Raw genomic sequence first — 21,299 nt, 5'->3', positions numbered from 1 at the left:
GGGCGGGTCCAAGCTAAATGAGCTGCACACAAGGTGAGAACCCAAAATGTAGACATGTTGAGAATAACTAACTAAAAATGAAATCGGATTCACGTTACACAATGGATACACATTAATATTAGCTTGTCAAATGTAGGCCTCAATTTAATATTGTTTGATAAGCTTTTCATGTGATTTAATATTTTGAGAGAGACTTTTAAAAATGTTTTTTTTTTTCCAATATAATAAAATATCAAAAATAGACAAATCTAGCCCTGAAAATCAAGCTTGTGACTAGTTACCGGCTGCATGTAGTTAATACTCATCAGATCATGAAATCACAATCCAAAGACACAAAGCAGTGGCCAAAACAACTTTGAAAAACAGAGGCCAACCATATACCGTATATACTCGAGTATAAGCCGAGTTTTTTAGCACATTTTTTGTGCTAAAAAAACCCAACTCGGCTTATACTCGAGTCAATAGTCTGTATTATGGCAATTTACATTGCCATAATACAGACAGGGGCTGTGGGGGCTGTACGAGAGTTTACTTACCTCTCCTGCAGCTCCTGTCAGCTCTCTCCTCCTCCGCGCCGTCCGTTCAGCACCTCGGTCAGCTCCCAGTGTAAGTCTCGCGAGAGCCGCGGCTCTCGCGAGACTTACACTGGGAGCTGACAGAGGGAGCTGCACGGACGGCGCGGAGGAGGAGAGAGCTGACAGGAGCTGCAGGAGAGGTAAGTAAACTCTCTCTTACAGCCCCCACAGCCCCCCACTGAACTGCCAATGCTGGACCACCAGGGAAGGAGAGCCCCCCTCCCTGCCATGTATCAAGCAGGGAGGGGGGACGAAAAAAAAATAATTAGTAGTAATAAAAAAAAAAATTAAATAATAATACAAAAATAATAAAAAATTAAATTAAATAAATAAAAATAATAAATAATAATAAAAAAATATTAAAATAATAATAAAAAAAATTGCCCATCCCCCACCAAGGCTCTGCAACACACACACACACACACACACACACACACACTGCACTCATACACACACACTGCATTCATACGCTCACACACTGCACTCATACACTCACGCTGCACTCATACACTCACGCTGCACTCCTATACACACGCTGCACTCCTATACACACGCTGCACTCCTATACACACGCTGCACTCATATACACACGCTGCACTCATACACACACGCTGCACTCATACACACACGCTGCACTCATACACACACGCTGCACTCATACACACACGCTGCACTCATACACACACGCTGCACTCATACACACACGCTGCACTCATACACACACGCTGCACTCATACACACACGCTGCACTCATACACACACGCTGCACTCATACACACACGCTGCACTCATACACACACGCTGCACTCATACACACACGCTGCACTCATACACACACGCTGCACTCATACACACACGCTGCACTCATACACACACGCTGCACTCATACACACACGCTGCACTCATACACACACGCTGCACTCATACACACACGCTGCACTCATACACACACGCTGCACTCATACACACACGCTGCACTCATACACACACGCTGCACTCATACACACACGCTGCACTCATACACACACGCTGCACTCATACACACACGCTGCACTCATACACACACGCTGCACTCATACACACACGCTGCACTCATACACACACGCTGCACTCATACACTCACACTGCATTCATTATACACACACTGTAAATAAATATTCAATTAATATTTTTTTTTAGGATCTAATTTTATTTAGAAATTTACCAGTAGCTGCTGCATTTCTCACCCTAGTCTTATACTCGAGTCAATACGTTTTCCCAGTTTTTTGGGGTAAAATTAGGGGCCTCGGCTTATATTCGGGTCGGCTTATACTCGAGTATATACGGTATATTATTTATTCAGTAAATAAGGAATTCTAAAGAATTGACAAGGGAACACAATGTAAGGCAAATACAGCCAAAATGCAAAATTCTCCATTAACGTTACAATTCTAGTTTAATGAGGAAAACTCCTACGTTGTAACAGTACTTAATTTTTTTGTGGTTTCAGGACATGACCAGGAGTTAACCCACTGCTGTACACACCCCACACAACGACTGGTAGTGACCTCATCCCGTGACACAACCTTCCGTCTGTGGGATTTCAGAGACCCGTCGATACATTCTGTGAATGTCTTCCAGGGCCACACAGAGTGAGTAGCATTTAATAGATTAACTATCCGTGAAAGATTACATTTTTGGTCATGGGGCAAATTATTTATGAGCTATTAAAAACAGATTTAGTTTATTTGTAGTACCATTTAATCAGTATGATGATTTATCTGAAAAATGCAGATTTCCCTGTGTATTTTGAATGTTACCCATATGCTTAATTTGATCTCCATTTATTTTTTTATTTTTTTTATTTATCTATTGTACAGCGCCACAGAATGTGTTGATGCTTCAGAAATAATGGCATTTCTCTAGACTTATTTAGCTCTCATATTTTTGTATTCCATTTAGCTCTCCCTGTATATATTCTGTATATTCTGTTACATACCAAGCTCTTTGTCTCCACACCTTTAATTATGTAAAGAATATCTTAGAACCTGCAATTTCCATTTTAAGTAGCTACTTACTGCACAATGAAGAAGGTAGCACAAAGTATTGATTTCAAAGAGATGTGAAGAGGGAAAATGCTGAGATAGACAAAATGTGGGGGTCATAGGAAGCTGCTTAAAGTAGACCCGTTCTAGTGTTTTGTGTAAAAGACTTGTGCAAGAAAAGCTCTTGTGCAAGTGATTAAGATACACGTTATGTATGCTATATAAATAAAATGTTTAGTCTAGTGAGTCTAAGCACCATAGTCACTACTGCCCTTTGTAGTGGTTATAGGGCTGCTACCCCCCCATCATTGATTAGTCTGACAAATCAGCGGTCCCTAAAATACCATGGCCGGGACACTCGCTTATTGTTTTGCTAATGTGAACACAGTAATTCTGTCCGTTTCGTAAATGGTTTAATGTCAGTGATAGAACCCACCATGGGATTTCCCCCTTTCTTAACAACTTTAATTGTACTTACATGCATTTTCTCTTTAATGTCTTATTTTCAGCATCACACATGTAAAAATATTACTGTGATATACCCTAAAAATGTTTCAATGTAAATACATTATAATTAAAATAATGTGTTTAATCTGTTGTGCAGGGTGTTTAAAAATATCCTTTTATGGTATCAATTTTTTTCTTGCTCTGGTACAATGGTATATGTGTAAATTAAACTTCTAGTGGTCAGTTACATGGAGAGGCAAGATCTTCTTAAAAACAATCATCCATTTATTGAGAACCGATTAAAATATCTCCCATTCAGTTAACCCAGTATACTCACAGGGTCCAAACGTTCTTTCAATGTTCTCGTCATCTGTTGCCGATACTCACAGCCCTACACTAATATCACTGACCCGTTTCACCCAAAGTTCTTATTAATGAATATCCAATTTGCGAAGTCATTAATTTTCACCTCAGCGCTATCTACTCTAGCAATAAATTTCCCATCTGTTTTGTTTTACTCTGTACACTTTGTATTCGAAGGTCTATGATAGGTTTTAATGTACCTTTAAATAATAAGCAGATTGTGTTATAATTACTCGGTTTGAAATGAATTATTTTTATACGTGTGCAGTTTTAACGACATTATAAATCTGCTTTCATATTCTGAATTTGACCATACCATTAACGCATATTAAAGAGCTTATCCAACCTACCTATTTACTTTTTTCCCTCATCCATCTAATAAATTTGGATTTAAAACTGTCCTGTAGAGATTCCAATTTAGAAACCCGTAAGCTTATTGCTTGGTTATAAGGAATACTTTCGAGTTGGAGTGGGCTATCTGAATTAAGATTTACTACTGAAATATGACTTCTGTGGACCATTTGAATGCTCTGCTTGCCTTTTCATAATTTCATTGCTGCTATATCTTAATAAAGTGCTTTTCTTAACAGCGCCTGCAGCTCTGCGATAAGCCTGGTCTTGGAAAGAGATGCAGACGTATGCACAAATTTTAACAAACCTACAATCTGTCTTGCGTTTGCCCATAAACAGGGCTTTTGATATATGATTTTGCACATTGTTTAGCTATGCAGCAAGTCCTTATTATATTCCTAATATTTTTTCCCTTGTGCTTGATTTTGATTCTTTGAAATAATGCATAAATATTTCTCTAGGAACTGAAAATTGCCTGTAAGCTAAGGTCCAGCAGGTGGCGCCCAAGCTCTTTCATAAGCTTCAATAGCTCTTTTAATAAATACCATTCCCTACGGCCATCGTAGGTTCAACTCCTATAGCGCAAGGGAAATAGTATTTGAGAACAAGCTGTCTAGCATGTCGGTCTTGTTTTGGAAGACGTGTAGTCTGCAGGTACCTATTAATAAGGTGGAAACTGCTGTGGATTTGGAGAGGATCAAGGCAGAGGTGTAAGCTCTGCTGGTTTGGTAGGCCATGCCTTATTTTGGTCATAGGTTAAGACCTGCGTTTCTAACAACGTTATTTATAGTCTAAGCTGTTTGTAGGTTTAACATCGCTGCGCTGGTGTAAGACAAATTGCCTCTTGTACACAGATCTTCGGCATTTAGTTCTGTATTCCCTGAACCCAGGTTTCTTGGTTTTACAGAGTTTTTTTTGTTTGTTTTTTTATCGAAGACTTTTGAAAATAACAAGACAATATTTTGAAAGGTGTTTTTTTTTTTTTTTTATTTTTTTTTTTTTATTATTTATTTAAATGAAGTTCCATAAGCTTTGTTTTCATAGAAACACCACTGGGGTATTGATGAACAGGAGAAGTTTGAAGCATTACATGCTGAATTAGCATAATCTGATTTCATCATAACTAATAACTGCATGTTCCTTTTGTATATGCTTCCTCTTGATACCTTGAAAGTTATTGTAGGGTTTTTGATCTAAGTGTATAGTTGAAAACAAAAGAAATGTCAGTGTATAAGTCCAGGTAAAATAATTTAGAAATTAGTTAAATTGCCACAGAAACTGCAGATATATTAATTAAGAATTAAACCTCTGTTTACGATCGTACTCTAAATGCCCACTGGTTCCAGGAAATCTCTCCAAATTCTGTATATCTCAGACAATCTCTATCCTTCCATAGGGAACGGATTGGAGGAATTTTATATTGTCAATAAACCTTGTGATCACAATCACACAAAAATAAATTCAGCGCGGAAGCAAAGTGATAATAGTCCAAAAGCAGCTGGAACACCTCTCTTTTCCGATCAGAAAATTGGATAAAAACAGGGGGGTAGGTGCAGCTCTTCAGTAATCCTTGACAAGGTATATGTGAAGAGAACCAGAGAAGGAATAATAGAGTAGTATTTAAAACTGTAGTGGTTATAAATAAAATAAAAGATGTGCACTCACACTTTCCTGGAGCTTCAATACAGCTCCAGTGTATGCGCCTGGGCGGAATAATCCCCGCCTATGGATCAAGTGCAGAGGCAATTCTTCAAGTTATAGATGTGGTAGGGGGTATCCTCATAAAAAACAAACAAATAAAAATTGTATATGGTGAAGTATGTAGAGCTATGAAGCAAGGGTAGGTAAAAACTATAAAATGTGCACTCACGTGTAATGGAGCCGTAAAACCTGGCTCCTCTGATAGCGCTTGAAGTGGTATGATCCCCACTCAAGGATACAGGTGTAAAAGCAAATTCTTTCCTCCGTGTTTATGTGGAGATAAATAAACAGAACCACAATAGTGTACACCGTAAAAAAAGGATTGTAAGCAGAAATAAATAATTTAAGCCTACTCACATGCTAATGAGCAAGTTCCAGTTTGCTCAATCCAAAGCGCTTGGGTGGTATGATCCCCACCAGGGATATAGCTCCAAACTCATCCGACAGTAGCAAAGTTAGGTCCAATTAAAAAAGTACTTTAATGTTAAAAAAAATATATAATAAAGGAAATACAATATATAATAAAATAGTGATAAAAGTTATAAACAGTACACTTAACGCCTTTCTCCTTGGATAGGCTTTATCAAAAGACTTTTACAGTGTTTTTACACTTTTGATAAAGCCTATACAAGGAGAAACATATTTGTAGCTAACCCTGATCCTCCTTGCTTAATCATGCAAAGTTTCAAAGCCGCATAGATAGACTTAAGTATGTCTCTATATTTAAGTTTTGTTCCACTCCTTAGGATATTCTGTAAAATAAAAGGGATGGACCATAACCTTTATTTTGTCTATGTATTAAAATGTAAAGACTTGCGCGAAAGTTAGTGGCATCTGCATAACATTTTAAATCCACAACAAGCACATATGTAGCATAAAGTGTTGTCCAATATATGTCTCTGGCTCACTACTTTCTCTATTTGTGGTAAAATCTATTCTTTATATAAAATGGAATAAAAGAAAACACACACTCTTCACACACAAAGCACTTCAACAAGATGAAGTGCTTTAGAGGTCTGACATGTCCCTTTAAATCATTTTGAAATATTTTGAAAACATTATTTAATAAGCTTATACAAAAATATGAAATCATTTAAAAAGCTAATCCAGCTATGTTAAATTGGGTCCTCTGTTAGTGAGAAGAGTGCAAATACACTATTAAGCTGGGAAATCATCAGAACCGGTTGGCACCCCTTTTTCTAGTACTTTTTGAGTATATATCTTGCTGCATTTTAATATTCTTCTATTACACGGCTAATGAGTTAACACCGATAAGCATTATTTAGTGAACTTTTGTTAATTAATGTTCTGCAAGGTGGCATCTTTAATTGTTTTTATAGGTGATATTTCTCTTCCTGTATCGAATAGAATCCTAATCGTTTTCATCTTACTTTTTACATCTGTTTGTTGGGTACTTTATCTCTTGTTCCCTGCTTTAATAGATTACAATATGATTCAAGTAACCTGTTTAGTTGCACAATTTTGCAGAGCTATATGGATTGATTTATCAATGTTAAATTACAAGTATGCATATGTAACTCAGACACAGTACTGATACTTGCTCCTCATCACCAGTCTCAAAAAGCTAACAAAGTAATTTTCTCTACATGTTGAGTCTGCTACTTTTTTTTCCTCAAAATTATTTGGAGGTATTTGGGCCTTAAATACTTAAAGCACAAGTATTTTTAGTTTGAAAGACCCCTCCCCCCCCCCCCCCCCCTACTCTGGTAGAACTACAGCTCGAGTGATGCTTTGCATACTTTAAGGCAACTGTCATAAAACTGCTATGGGTTACCTTTTTAATGTCGTGTGACCTTGAAAACCTGAAACTTGTATTATGTTATTATTTATATAGCGCCAACAAATTCTGCAGCGCTTTACAGTGGGTGGACTAACAAACATGTAGTTGTAACCAGACAAGTTGGACACACAGGAACAGAGGGGTTGAGGGCCCTGCTCAATGAGCTTACATGCTAGAGGGAGTGGGGTAAAGTGACACAAAAAGGTAAGGATAAAAGGTAAGGATAGTATTAGACTAATGACTAATGACTAAAGAGAGGATTTAGTCGGGAGCTATTAACAGTTTAATTACACTTTTATGAAGAAGTGTTTTTTTTTTTTTTTTTTTTTGTCTTTATTTTTGTAGTGCATAAGCTTACAACAGATGGTTCTGAGGTACCCCAAAGGCAATCCTCCACCGTATTATAGACATTTGGACATTGAGGTACAAGATAGGTCTAGCACAATTTTTATGTTTAAAGATAGTTTAAGTAGTAGGCAGCGAAAGTTTTAACAGCTAACTCTGATTCACGGCTGAAGGTAACATCGCTGGTGTATCTAGTCAGCTAATTTTGAGCATCATAGAGTATCTATCTACGAGATATAGGTTTAGTCTAGCTTCATATCAGAGAGTTATACAAGAGTGGTTTACGGATTGGTTCAAGGGTTTAACAGCGGGTTTAACCCCTGGTACGCCTCTGGATTCATGGTGTGATTATAGGCATATTCTGTTCTCTTACAGTATTAGACATACCAGCAAGGGTTATAGAGGGCATGAATATAAAGTAAAACTTAAAAGTAATAGCAAAACAATTAAAAGGTGCAGACAGCAGGCCAAAACATAACAAGATTGAAGGACATTAGGCATTTTTACAAGTCACATGAACTTATCAGGGCAGCTGCCGAACGTTCTCATTCAAGGCTTGGTTCTCAGCCATTTCCATGCTTGGCCTGCTTAGAAGATATTTTGAACTGACTATGCGTAAAAGATCAACTGGTAACCGACGTTTGTCGCAACAATAACTGAATGTCCCTGGGGAGGCAATTACACTGTAATTACACCGCAATGAAAAGAAAATGATGGTCTTCAGCAGTAATAATGCCCCTGAGGGTGCCAGGCATGTAAGCTGGGCCTTGCATCACAAGCCATCTAAACTCATCCCCCTCAGCCTATGCCCACCGGGTGTACAGACCTGTCCATCTTGAGGGAGTCCTGCCCGGGAATGTTGTTGGTCTGAATGTGGAGCTTCGTGTGAGCTTGGTCATGCGGCTGCCTTGGTGCCCCTAGAGGTAAGTTCTGTCGCGGGTGCGAGGCATGGGAGTGTGGATGATCCCTCTTGAGCTGTTGCACCGATCGCTCCTGGTTTCCAGCTGGATTTGGTGTTCGAGAGAAGTGTGGCTGGGGAGATTCCCGCGTTTGCTGTGAGGCTGGGTTAGGCTTTGGCACTCGGAGAGATGCCCCTGAGTGTCGGTGGGGTCGGGCTCTGGTTAGCCGGGGGCTTCTCTGGGCTTGAGGGCGTCGGGCTGGCCTCCGCATGGTGCAGGCCTTGCGCCAACCAATAATTTTATGCATACCTGGGGCCAGGTCTTTCTCCGGCGGGATTTGGCTGTGTCGCCAGGTTTGTCGCTGCTTGCAGTGATTCTTCCGCCTCTGTGGGTGATGCTTGGGGAGGTCAACCCCGTCGGCTCTTGGCCCAGGCGGGCTCAGTGCTGGGTATGTTTCCGCTTGACGGGCGTTTGGGCCCGAGGGTGACTCTCCGTTTTTCCCCCTTCCGCTTTCGCTTCGTTGGGTTGCTGCTTTGCTTCGTGCCTCTAGTTGCGCCCAGAAACGGGCGAATATTACGTCTAGTCGGAGCTTTGTTTGCTCGTGTGCCGTGCATCCAGCTGGCGCTTCATGCTGCCTCCTGAGCTCATAGCTAGGAGGCTCGTCCGCCATTTTGAGAGGGACCGCGTGGTTGGCGTCCCAGCGGAGGTTGTCGCGTTAGGTAGGCAGGCGGGATGCGTGGAGCCGATCAGTGGAGACCGGGATAACCCCCGCCGGTCCAGGGGGGGGGGTGGACGCTCAGGCTGGTTGTTGCCGCTGCTGGAACGGAGGCGGGTGATCGGCCGTCTCACCTAGGCTCGTTCAAGCGTAGGCCGCAAGCCTCGGGCTGGCTTGTTCAGGTTCCGGGGTGCTTATGTAGGGTATCACCAGGTAGTGCATCGACCCCTGGTCTCGAATATTGCTGTGTGTCGCTTGGGTTATGCGGGTAGTAGGGGTTTTTGTCCCGAAATCTGCTGCCAGTTGCAGGAGCTCCAGCCATGCACGTCTGCTCCGCTTGGCTGGCAAGCTCCGCCCCCCCGAAGAAGTGGGTTTTTAATGATTTTTTGAAGGAGTGGAGACTGAGTGAGCATCTAACGGAGGAGGGACGTTATGGACTGTAACGGCGCAAGTTGGGAGCATGTAAGACCAATGTACGGAAATGCAGAAGTTGAGAAACTCAAGTGAAATCTTGCAGATTTAAGGCCACAATAGTCAAATTTAAAAAAAAATCTGTTGGTCAGCTGTACGGAGTTTGACTATTTTGGCCTAAAATTTGAAATTTGAAAATTTGAAATTCACTTTGAATTATCACTTTAGCTAATAATTTCCCACGCTACAGTACAATGTTCCCAAATGATGGCACATATTATTGCACTTTTCCTTATCTTTTAATAAAGAATATTGAAAACATTTCTAGCTACTTTTTAGAAGGATTATATACAGTAGGCTATTATTTAGCCACCTATCTCTATTTTTGATGGTGGGTTATTCCTCTCAACTGACTATCTATTTAGATTGGTATTTATGTATACATTGTATTATATACCTTAATAAAGTTATTTATTATTTTCTTTCCTGTTAACATTTACTATTGGAATTGGACTGGGTAATTGTCCTCATGGTTGTCTCTTAGTTAGACCACCTTTGGATTTATTTTCTTTGTTTTGTTTCATTACCCTAGGGTTACCCCCTTTCTACCCAGTCTAGGTGACCATCCCTTACCTAAGAGACGGTAATAGGGTAGGGTTTTGTCCTCCCTGTTTTCTGGTCCCTTAAGGTTTCATCTATACTAACATTTCTAGCTAACCTTAACAGTGATTCAAATCAAAATCAAATAAATTAACCCAGAATGGTACTTTTAGATTATGCTCGCCTCAAAGGATGTTGTGGATTTTAGATTTTGTTATTGGCAATTAATGGTGTGTGTATTATTGGCCTTGGTATGATAAAAAGCTAAACTAGTCCTGCAGGCAATCAAACCGGTAGTTTGAACAGGTAACAGGGCAACAGGAGCACTAACCACTCAGCTAGAAGAGGACATGTCTCACAATGTTTAAGGTCAGCTGTTTTGGGAAATATTGTTCAAAAATCTGATGGCTGCCGCGGTCATCCCTACACTCAACGCTTCCAACATTTTAAAGAAAATCTTAGTTTAGTGCTAAGGGCTACTGCATTCATCTGTGTTTGGCTACTGGTGTTACACGCTCCCTTTTTTTTTTTTTTTTTTGCAATAGAGTTTTAAAAATCAGGGTACGATGATCCGCACATTCATACTGGAAACGTGTGGGGGTGGGGTATTTTTATTTTTATTTTTTTTTAGTGATGACTAAAGCTAAATTTTCCATAGCAGGGGGGAAATTCACATTTCTGGTATTTTAAACTGGCCTTTTTTAAAATGTTCTTCTGCATCAAACACGTTAAAGCCAAAGGCTAGCATGGGCCAAGTAAACAAGATGTACCGGTAAGTTTGTGGGTCGTATAAAAAAAAAAAAAAAAAAACTTTCATAGTTTTAAAATGTACATTGTAAGCAAAAAACAGCATCCCTCTATACTAAATCCCAGTCCCCCCTCTACACTAATTCCCAGTCTCCCTCCTTCCCCTCTACTAAACCCCAGCCCCCACCTCTATACTAAATCCCAGCCCCCCTCTATACTAAACCCCAGTCCCCCCTCTACTAAACCCCAGTCCCCCCTCTACTAAACCCCAGTCCCCCCCTCTACTAAACCCCAGTCCCCCCCTCTACTAAACCCCAGTCCCCCCCTCTACTAAACCCCAGTCCCCCCCTCTACTAAACCCCAGTCCGCCCCCTCTACTAAACCCCAGTCCCCCCTCTTCTAAACCCCAGTCCCCCCTCTACTAAACCCCAGTCCCCCCTCTACTAAACCCCAGTCCCCCCTCTACTAAACCCCAGTCCCCCCTCTACTAAACCCCAGTCCCCCCCTCTACTAAACCCCAGTCCCCCCTCTACTAAACCCCAGTCCCCCCCTCTACTAAACCCCAGTCCCCCCCTCTACTAAACCCCAGTCCCCCCTCTACTAAACCCCAGTCCGCCCCCTCTACTAAACCCCAGTCCCCCCTCTTCTAAACCCCAGTCCCCCCTCTTCTAAACCCCAGTCCCCCCCCTTCTAAACCCCAGTCCCCCCCCTTCTAAACCCCAGTCCCCCCCTTCTAAACCCCAGTCCCCCCCTCTTCTAAACCCCAGTCCCCCCCTCTTCTAAACCCCAGTCCCCCCCTCTTCTAAACCCCAGTCCCCCCTCTACTAAACCCCAGTCCCCCCCTCTACTAAACCCCAGTCCCCGTCCCCTCTACAAAACCCCAGTCCCCGTCCCCTCTACAAAACCCCAGTCCCCGTCCCCTCTACAAAACCCCAGTCCCCGTCCCCTCTACAAAACCCCAGTCGTCGTCCCCTCTACAAAACCCCAGTCGTCGTCCCCTCTACAAAACCCCAGTCGTCGTCGCCCCCTCTACAAAACCCCAGTCGTCGTCGGCCCCTCTACAAAACCCCAGTCGTCGTCGGCCCCTCTACAAAACCCCAGTCGTCGTCGGCCCCTCTACAAAACCCCAGTCGTCGTCGGCCCCTCTACAAAACCCCAGTCGTCGGCGGCCCCTCTACAAAACCCCAGTCGTCGGCGGCCCCTCTACAAAACCCCAGTCGTCGGCGGCCCCTCTACAAAACCCCAGTCGTCGGCGGCCCCTCTACAAAACCCCAGTCGTCGGCGGCCCCTCTACAAAACCCCAGTCGTCGGCGGCCCCTCTACAAAACCCCAGTCGTCGGCGGCCCCTCTACAAAACCCCAGTCGTCGGCGGCCCCTCTACAAAACCCCAGTCGTCGGCGGCCCCTCTACAAAACCCCAGTCGTCGGCGGCCCCTCTACAAAACCCCAGTCGTCGGCGGCCCCTCTACAAAACCCCAGTCGTCGGCGGCCCCTCTACAAAACCCCAGTCGTCGGCGGCCCCTCTACAAAACCCCAGTCGTCGGCGGCCCCTCTACAAAACCCCAGTCGTCGGCGGCCCCTCTACAAAACCCCAGTCGTCGGCGGCCCCTCTACAAAACCCCAGTCGTCGGCGGCCCCTCTACAAAACCCCAGTCGTCGGCGGCCCCTCTACAAAACCCCAGTCGTCGGCGGCCCCTCTACAAAACCCCAGTCGTCGGCGGCCCCTCTACAAAACCCCAGTCGTCGGCGGCCCCTCTACAAAACCCCAGTCGTCGGCGGCCCCTCTACAAAACCCCAGTCGTCGGCGGCCCCTCTACAAAACCCCAGTCGTCGGCGGCCCCTCTACAAAACCCCAGTCGTCGGCGGCCCCTCTACAAAACCCCAGTCGTCGGCGGCCCCTCTACAAAACCCCAGTCGTCGGCGGCCCCTCTACAAAACCCCAGTCGTCGGCGGCCCCTCTACAAAACCCCAGTCGTCGGCGGCCCCTCTACAAAACCCCAGTCGTCGGCGGCCCCTCTACAAAACCCCAGTCGTCGGCGGCCCCTCTACAAAACCCCAGTCGTCGGCGGCCCCTCTACAAAACCCCAGTCGTCGGCGGCCCCTCTACAAAACCCCAGTCGTCGGCGGCCCCTCTACAAAACCCCAGTCGTCGGCGGCCCCTCTACAAAACCCCAGTCGTCGGCGGCCCCTCTACAAAACCCCAGTCGTCGGCGGCCCCTCTACAAAACCCCAGTCGTCGGCGGCCCCTCTACAAAACCCCAGTCGTCGGCGGCCCCTCTACAAAACCCCAGTCGTCGGCGGCCCCTCTACAAAACCCCAGTCGTCGGCGGCCCCTCTACAAAACCCCAGTCGTCGGCGGCCCCTCTACAAAACCCCAGTCGTCGGCGGCCCCTCTACAAAACCCCAGTCGTCGGCGGCCCCTCTACAAAACCCCAGTCGTCGGCGGCCCCTCTACAAAACCCCAGTCGTCGGCGGCCCCTCTACAAAACCCCAGTCGTCGGCGGCCCCTCTACAAAACCCCAGTCGTCGGCGGCCCCTCTACAAAACCCCAGTCGTCGGCGGCCCCTCTACAAAACCCCAGTCGTCGGCGGCCCCTCTACAAAACCCCAGTCGTCGGCGGCCCCTCTACAAAACCCCAGTCGTCGGCGGCCCCTCTACAAAACCCCAGTCGTCGGCGGCCCCTCTACAAAACCCCAGTCGTCGTCGGCCCCTCTACAAAACCCCAGTCGTCGTCGGCCCCTCTACAAAACCCCAGTCGTCGTCGGCCCCTCTACAAAACCCCAGTCGTCGGCGGCCCCTCTACAAAACCCCAGTCGTCGGCGGCCCCTCTACAAAACCCCAGTCGTCGGCGGCCCCTCTACAAAACACCAGTCGTCGGCGGCCCCTCTACAAAACACCAGTCGTCGGCGGCGGCGGCCCCTCTACAAAACACCAGTCGTCGGCCCTCCCCTACTAAATTCCAGTCCCCACCCTCTCTGTACTAAATTCCAGTCCCCACCCTCTCTGTACTAAATTCCAGTCCCCACCCTCTCTGTACTAAATTCCAGTCCCCACCCTCTCTGTACTAAATTCCAGTCCCCACCCTCTCTGTACTAAATTCCAGTCCCCACCCTCTCTGTACTAAATTCCAGTCCCCACCCTCTCTGTACTAAATCCCAGTCCAACAGTGTGACCGACACACACATACACACACTCACATAATTTTCTTTATTGCTCCCTACCTTTGGGAGCTGGTGTGGGGTCTCTCCCTGTGGTCCAGTGTGGATTTTCCAGTGGTCCCTGTGGTCCAGTGTGTCTTCCCTCATGCTAGCAGTTTAGTGGTGCCGGAATGACGTCATATTCCAGCACCCGGCATCACTACAGAGTGCGCGTGGGATAAGTAGGAAGACTGAGCTTCTCTCGCTGCCGCCAGCAATCTCTCCCTCCCCAGCCGGGTACGTTTTAGCAGAGTAGGCACCTGCAATGTGGGGAGAGCAGGTGCCTACTCTGCCTTAGTAAGCATGTCAAACTCGCGGCTCGCCGGGCCGCAAAGATATTAATTGTGGCCCATGGGCTGTGAGTTTGACATGCTTGTTCTATATAATCAAATCTAAAATGGATATATATACTCGAGTTATTTCTGGCTAGCTTTAATTTTATACCAGTTTTATTCTTTCTTTATGCATTTTTTTCTTGTTAGCACTTTAGTGTGCTGTGTTCAATTTTCCATTTTTTTTCTATTCAAATTATTGTCACAATTCATTTTCTTTATGAGCCATTTTGGAGATCATACAGCTCTCTAAAATGGAATTGTCTGACATAGATGAGAAAAAATGTCATATTCTTAATCTTGATCATTCAAACAGGTACCTGGGTCAATCATGTGTAAGGTGCCTTTAGTGACATCTACCTAAAATGTCATACAAAGTAGAAAGGAGTTGAATCATTATGGAGATAATCTGATTAGTTTGAAAATTAGACTTTCGGCAAAGACATTACTGGTGTCAAAGTATTCAATCTGCATGTGTGAATACATATCCTCCATGGTCTTTGCAGTACTATGAAATACGTTTTGTTGGAGATCTTTCCCTGTACCATGGGGACAAATCCTTCTTAGTTTGATCACTGCAGACAGGCACAATGTAATGTAAGACAATATTATTTAAAGGAACAATTAAACGTTAGGAATACAAACCTCTCTCCCTAATGCTATAGTGCCCCTGTCCCAAGTTACAGTGAGGGGAACAAAGTAATTGATTCCCCTGCTGATTTTGAACGTTTACCCACTGACCAAGAATTGATCAATCTATAAATTTAATGGTAGGTGTGTTTTAACAGTGAGAGACAGAATAATAAAAAACTAAATCCAGAAAAACACATGATAAAAAAGTTAGAAATTGATTTGTATCTCGATGAGTGAAATAAGTATTTGATCCCTTCGGGTTAGTCCATATTTGTCCAATCCCTCCCATCTCATGTGTCAAACTTTATAGCCAATTGACTATCTCTAGTCTAGGCTGAGTGGAATTCTCTATTTAGTTAAATGGACACTCCAGGCACCCAGACCACTTCTGCCCATTGGAGTGGTCTGGGTGCCAACTCCCACTACCCTTAACCCTGCAAGTGTAATTATTGCAGTTTTTTTTATAAACTGCAGTAATTACCTTGCAGGGTTAACTCCTCCTCTAGTGGCTGTCTACTAGACAGCCACTAGAGGGCACTTCCGTGTCTATAGCACAGGTTTTCTGTGCTAGAGCGTCGCTGGACGTCCTCACACTGTGTGAGGACCTCCAGCGTCGCTCAATTCCCCATAGGGGAAAGCATTTTTAATGCTTTCCTATGGAGAGCTCTAATGCGCGTGCGCGGACATTGCTGCGCATGCGCATTAGGTCTCCCCGGCCGGCGGGCTGGATCAGTCTCGCCCACCGGCTGACGTAAGGAAGGGGAGGAGTGGCGGCGACCTGAAACCACCGCCGAGGGACATCGGCGGGGGTCTCAGGTAAGTGACTGAAGGGGTTTTCACCCCTTCAGCAACCGGGGATGGGAGGTGGGAGGGAGAGGGAACCTTCAGTGCCAGGAAAACAGATTGTTTTCCTGGCACTGGAGTGTCCCTTTAAGTCACTGGGGAGCATACGACCATAGGGAGCACAGGCCACATTCCATCTGTGTGCCACTATCCATCCAGTGCCAACTTCCAATAAGTGCCCTGAATCAGTCAGGTTTTTTCCCGAGTCACTGCACTACAACTGCCCTCTTAAAAGTTTGCAATGACATCCAAACTGGCATGGAACAAGGAGACCTAACTGAAGCTATTTTCCTTGATTTTGAAAAGGCCTTTGACACAGTAGACCACAACATTATACTGCACAAACTAAAAAACTTCCCCCAACTGTGTCCATTTCTGACAGCGACTCCCTCCCTCTCCCAGTCACGTGTGGTGTTCCCCAAGGTTTTATTCTCGGCTCCCTACTATTCACATTATTTATAAATAACCTGCCTAATGTCTGCAAATCCTCAAATGTACACATGTAGCAGACGACACAGTAATCTATTCAAGCAAATCCGATCTACCGCAGCTTGAGGCTTTGCTCCAAGACCAGTTCACAGAGGTAGAAAAGTGGATCAAAAAAAACAAACTCTTCCTAAACACTGACAAAACTGTCACAATGATCTTTGGAACAGTACCTAAATTACACAAATTACAAAATCCCCATCTATGCATAAAAGCAAAATCAAATCGCACACTGACCGCAGTCCACTCTTTCAAATACTTGCTTTTGTTAGACCCCAATCTATCTTTTGGCCCCCACATAAAAAAAACCTTGCATCTAAACTTTATCCAAAACTAGGTGCTCTGTACAGAAACAAATCCTTCCTAAGCCCTACATTAAAGGATAAGATTGTACAGCAAATGCTGATGCCAATCATTGATTATGGGGATGTAGTATATGCACCTGCACTGAAAACCCACCTTAATAAACTTAATACATTGTATAACTCGTTGTGCTAATTTGTGCTACAAGGTAATTACAGCACCCACCATTGTGACAGTCTAAAAGGACTAAACTGTCTGTCGCTGGAATCCAGACACACCCTTCATCTTTCCAGCCTTGTGTTTAAAAGCTTTTCTGGGAAGCTCCCACCCTACCTGAACACAATGCTTTCCCCGGCTTTTCCCACCTCCTATAACCTCCGATCCCGTACCAACACTTTACTTAGTCTATCTCAATACAAAAAGAAAGCAGCTCGATCCTCCTTCTCCTACAGAGCACCACAAAATTATGGAACGACCTCCCGCACAATTTCAAATCTTCCCTAAGCCTAAAGTCCTTTAAGGGATCCCTCTCTACATACCTCAAAACAGAATGCACCTGTCATGGTTGATTATATATTTCCTACCTGTTCTATGTTACATTTTGTATATATTGTGTATCAATATTGTTTTTGTATTTTTTTGTACCCTATTGTATCAATGCAATGTTTTGTGGACACAGGACATACTTGAAAACGAGAGAAATCTCAATGTATAATTCCTGGTAAAATATTTTATAAATAAAATAAATAGTACTTGGTGGCAAAACCCTTGTTGACAGTCACAGAGATCAGATGTTTCTTATAGTTGAAAGCAAAGAAAAAAAACACTATATACTTATTAACCCTTAATAGGGAACACATGGGATGGGCGGCAGCATTGTAACCTAGCTGTGTGCTACAAAAAGTGAATACAAAAAATAAGTCCTGCGCTCACTCCCATCATTCCTGAGCAGCAGCAACAACGTTGATATGTACTGTGGTCGTTGCTGCCGCCCAGGAGTGATGGGAGTGAGCGCAGGACTTATCTTTTTGTTTCTTGTAGTTGGCCACCAGGTTTGCACACATCTCAGTTGGAATTTTGTCCCACTTCTCTTTGCAGATCCTCTCCAAGTCATTAAGGTTTCTAGGCTGACGTTTGGCAACTCGAACCTTAAGCCCCCTCCACAGATTTTCTATGGGATTAATGTGTGGATACTGCCTAGGCCGCTTCAGGATCTTAATGTGTTTCTTCTCGAGCCACTCATTTGTTGTCTTGGCTGTGTGTTTTGAGTCATTGTCATGCTGGAATACCCATCCATGATCAATTTTCAATGCCCTGGCTGAGGGAAGGAGGTTCTCACCCAAGATTTGACGGTACATTGCCCTGTCCATCGACCTTTGATTGGGCGCAGTTGTCCTGTCCCCTTAGCTGAAAAACACCCCCAAAGCATAATGTTTCCACCTCCATGTTTGCCGGTGGGGATGCTGTTCTTGGGGTCATAGACAGCATTCCTCCTCTTCCAAACACAGCGAGTTGAATTGATGCCAAAGAGCTTGATTTTGGCGTCTTCTGACCACAACACTTTCACCCAGTTCTCCTCTGAATCATTCAGATGTTCATTGGCAAACTTCAGACGGGCCTGTACATGTGCTTTCTTGAGCAGGGGGACCTTGTGGGCGCTGCAGGATTTCAATGCTTCACGTAGTGTGTTACCAATTGTTTTCTTGGTGACTATGGTCCCAGTTGCCTTGAGATAATTTACAAAATCCTCCCGTGTATTTCTGGGCTCATTCCTCACCGTTCTCATGATCATTGAAACTCCATGAGGTGAGATCTTGCATGGAACACCAGTCCGAGGGAGACTGACCGTTATTTTGTGTTTCTTCCATTTGCGAATAATCGCACCAACTGTTGTCACCTTGTAGCCTATTCCAGCCTTGTGTAGGTCTGCAATCTTGTCCCTGACATCCTTGGACAGCTCTTTGGTCTTGGCCATGGTGGAGAGTTTGGAATCTGATTGCTTCTGTGGACAAGTGTCTTTTATACAGGTAACGAGCTGAGATTAGGAGCACTCCCTTTAAGAGAGTGCTCCTGATCTCGGCTTGTTACCTGTATAATAGACATCTGGGAGCCAGAAATGTTGCTGATTGAGGATCAAATACTTATTTCAATCACTTTTTATAAAAAGGTTTTTACTAATCTATTTCCAGCGCCGAGGCTTACCGCTCTGCCACCTGCGTCAACATGGGGGGGGGGGGGGGGGGGAGCCATGGACTCCTCATCGGTGGCCATATCTAATACTCCTCATAGCAGAGTAGTGTTATGAATGCAAACCTATATTCCCTACGCTAAGGGCTATTTTACACCACAACCTAGGCCTTTAAAAAAAAAAAAATATATATCATTATATGTAAAGAAAATGTTCAGGTGATGCCATCGCTTTAGGTGAGAGATTTGTGTGTGCACGTGCATCACTTAGTTACCTTCATACTATAGAAAATAAATAATGCATTCTGTGCGCCTTTAACATTGCGATCAAAGGTGGAGACCTGCCAATAGAAACTGTGTGTAGGATGACTTATGTTTTGTAACGAAAGGGGGAGAGGGAACAAATTATGATAGATATGGTCTTTTGAGGCCCAGGAAGAGCCATAATCATGTGTACATAATACTTTGAAGTGTGAATCTTAGTTGGCGGGGATACACCCCCTAGGATGGCCTGTAGCATTTGCTTGTGTCTGGTTATAACCTTTTGGTCCGCAGCCAGTAGAACTCCCAGGCTCCCTGTTAAACTAATTAAAAAACCTAACCACTGAAAACTAGCAGGCAGGCTCTGTTCTTCTTTATATAGATACCTAGGGAACAGCTCTCATCCATGGCTTGTCTGAAAATCATGTCAGCCTGCGGAGAAATCCAATGTCATCAACCCTTCCACTGTTGGAGATTGCAAGTTCTCAAGCCAGAAGCACAGCATGGAACAGCTGAACCCATCACATCCTTATCTGTAGGAATGCGCTCAACTGCTAGAGCAATCTGTGTAAACAATTCATATTAATTTTTGTTTTTTTTGAATGGGCGTGTGAAATATTAAATGTGGACAACAACTCCCATAGCTCTCTACCAGCCAATGTTAACCAATCACTTTTTTAGACTCTGGCCATGTTTGTTAAACATGGGGATGTTCTGGGATAGCCCAGCAGACAGTTCGAAACCTGTAGTGTACCAAACGCTATAGTGCTCCATTTCCCATTTATACACAGCCCCTTACCTCGTGCAATAAAAATTAAAGTCACATTTTTACTTACGTTTTGACAGCACCGAGATCCCTTAGTGCTGCTCTATTTTCTGCCTTCCGCAGCATTATCAAGGAGGCATGGTTTACAACAGTGAGGGTCCAATCCAATGTTCTTTATAGCGGAGCATTGAGGACCTGATGCCCATGCATGGCGAGTACTGCGCATGCATCCAATGCTAATCATAGGAAATCATTGAATCCAATGCTTTCTTATGAGCTTCCACATCACGTTACATAGTTACACTCCATACAGTGGAGGTGCCTTTAGTGGCTGTTAGTATGACAGACAGTAGTCTTATGTTTAACCCTTCAAGGTAAACTGCAATGTTTTGCATTGAAGGGTTAAACCTACACTGTATTGAGAGGTGGTCTGGATGAGCTTAGTGGTCCTTTAAATGGCTCTTTGTGAATGTTGTCTGTAAATCTGTATTGTAATGTGCCCAGAACACAGAGGTACAGCATGTCGAGTATGGACTGCTAAACATGTAAGCATATTTACTTACCCGTGCTGCTTTACTCGCCTCTTGAAATGCTGAAGTAGCATTTAGCATGCCGCAGCCGTTCTTTGAAGGGGGCAGTTCCTTTTTAAGCCAAAAGCCATAGGATGGTGTAAACTTGTAGTTTCCCTTTATTATACAGAGTTCAAACATAAAATAATTACATATTTTAAAATCTCTCCTCTCTAAATGTCACTCAATAACCAGCTCAAGCATTGCGGTTTCTTTAAGAAGAAATGAAGGTGGGGGGGGGGGGGGGGGAGGAAGGGGGAGCCTTTAATACAGCTTAAAGTATATCAGATGTTCTTTTAGAATTAGATTTTCTCATTTGTGAAATATACTTTTTAACAGGGAGGAAATTTAAATCTTCAGCCAGCCCCACCTACTGAGACAGCAGTGACATTTAATGAAAAGAGACACTAGGACCAAATGATCTAACCTTCCTTAGTCCTGAATGTTTGCTAGCATTACCGGTAGTTATTGAGTAGATAAGATGTTTACCCCCAGGCAGAGCTTATTTTTGCCCATTTTTTTATTTCTATATTTTCATGGTATTATATAGTTTGAAGCAGATTTATTTAAGGTTGTATTCTATCCCCGTGACAGCACCTCCTAAGATAGGCACTTATAAAGATAATTGGAATTCCGAGTTAATCTTGAGGTTTCTTACCTACTAAGATCTGACTGCATCAGCACTTCATGGTCCAGCATCCTTTGCATCACACATTTTTCAATGCGTGTGAAATTTCTGCAGAT

At 44.1% G+C, this 21,299-nt stretch overlaps 1 protein-coding gene across 6 annotated transcripts in view; it reads left to right on the top strand.

The window, feature by feature from the left end:
* Positions 1-21,299, top strand: part of WDR37 (WD repeat domain 37) — a 129,906-nt gene that overhangs the window by 97,683 nt on the left and 10,924 nt on the right. For all 6 annotated transcript variants that reach the window (XM_063452654.1, XM_063452651.1, XM_063452656.1 and 3 more), the window contains one exon: positions 2,065-2,206. In XM_063452654.1, the coding sequence (XP_063308724.1) occupies positions 2,065-2,206 (142 nt within the window). The remainder of the gene's footprint in view (positions 1-2,064; positions 2,207-21,299) is intronic.

This window comes from Pelobates fuscus, chromosome 4 (genome assembly GCF_036172605.1).
Source record: "Pelobates fuscus isolate aPelFus1 chromosome 4, aPelFus1.pri, whole genome shotgun sequence".
Lineage (NCBI taxonomy): Eukaryota > Metazoa > Chordata > Amphibia > Anura > Pelobatidae > Pelobates > Pelobates fuscus.
Note: the sequence above shows the minus strand (reverse complement) of the source record. Positions and strands in the feature narration are given on the sequence as shown.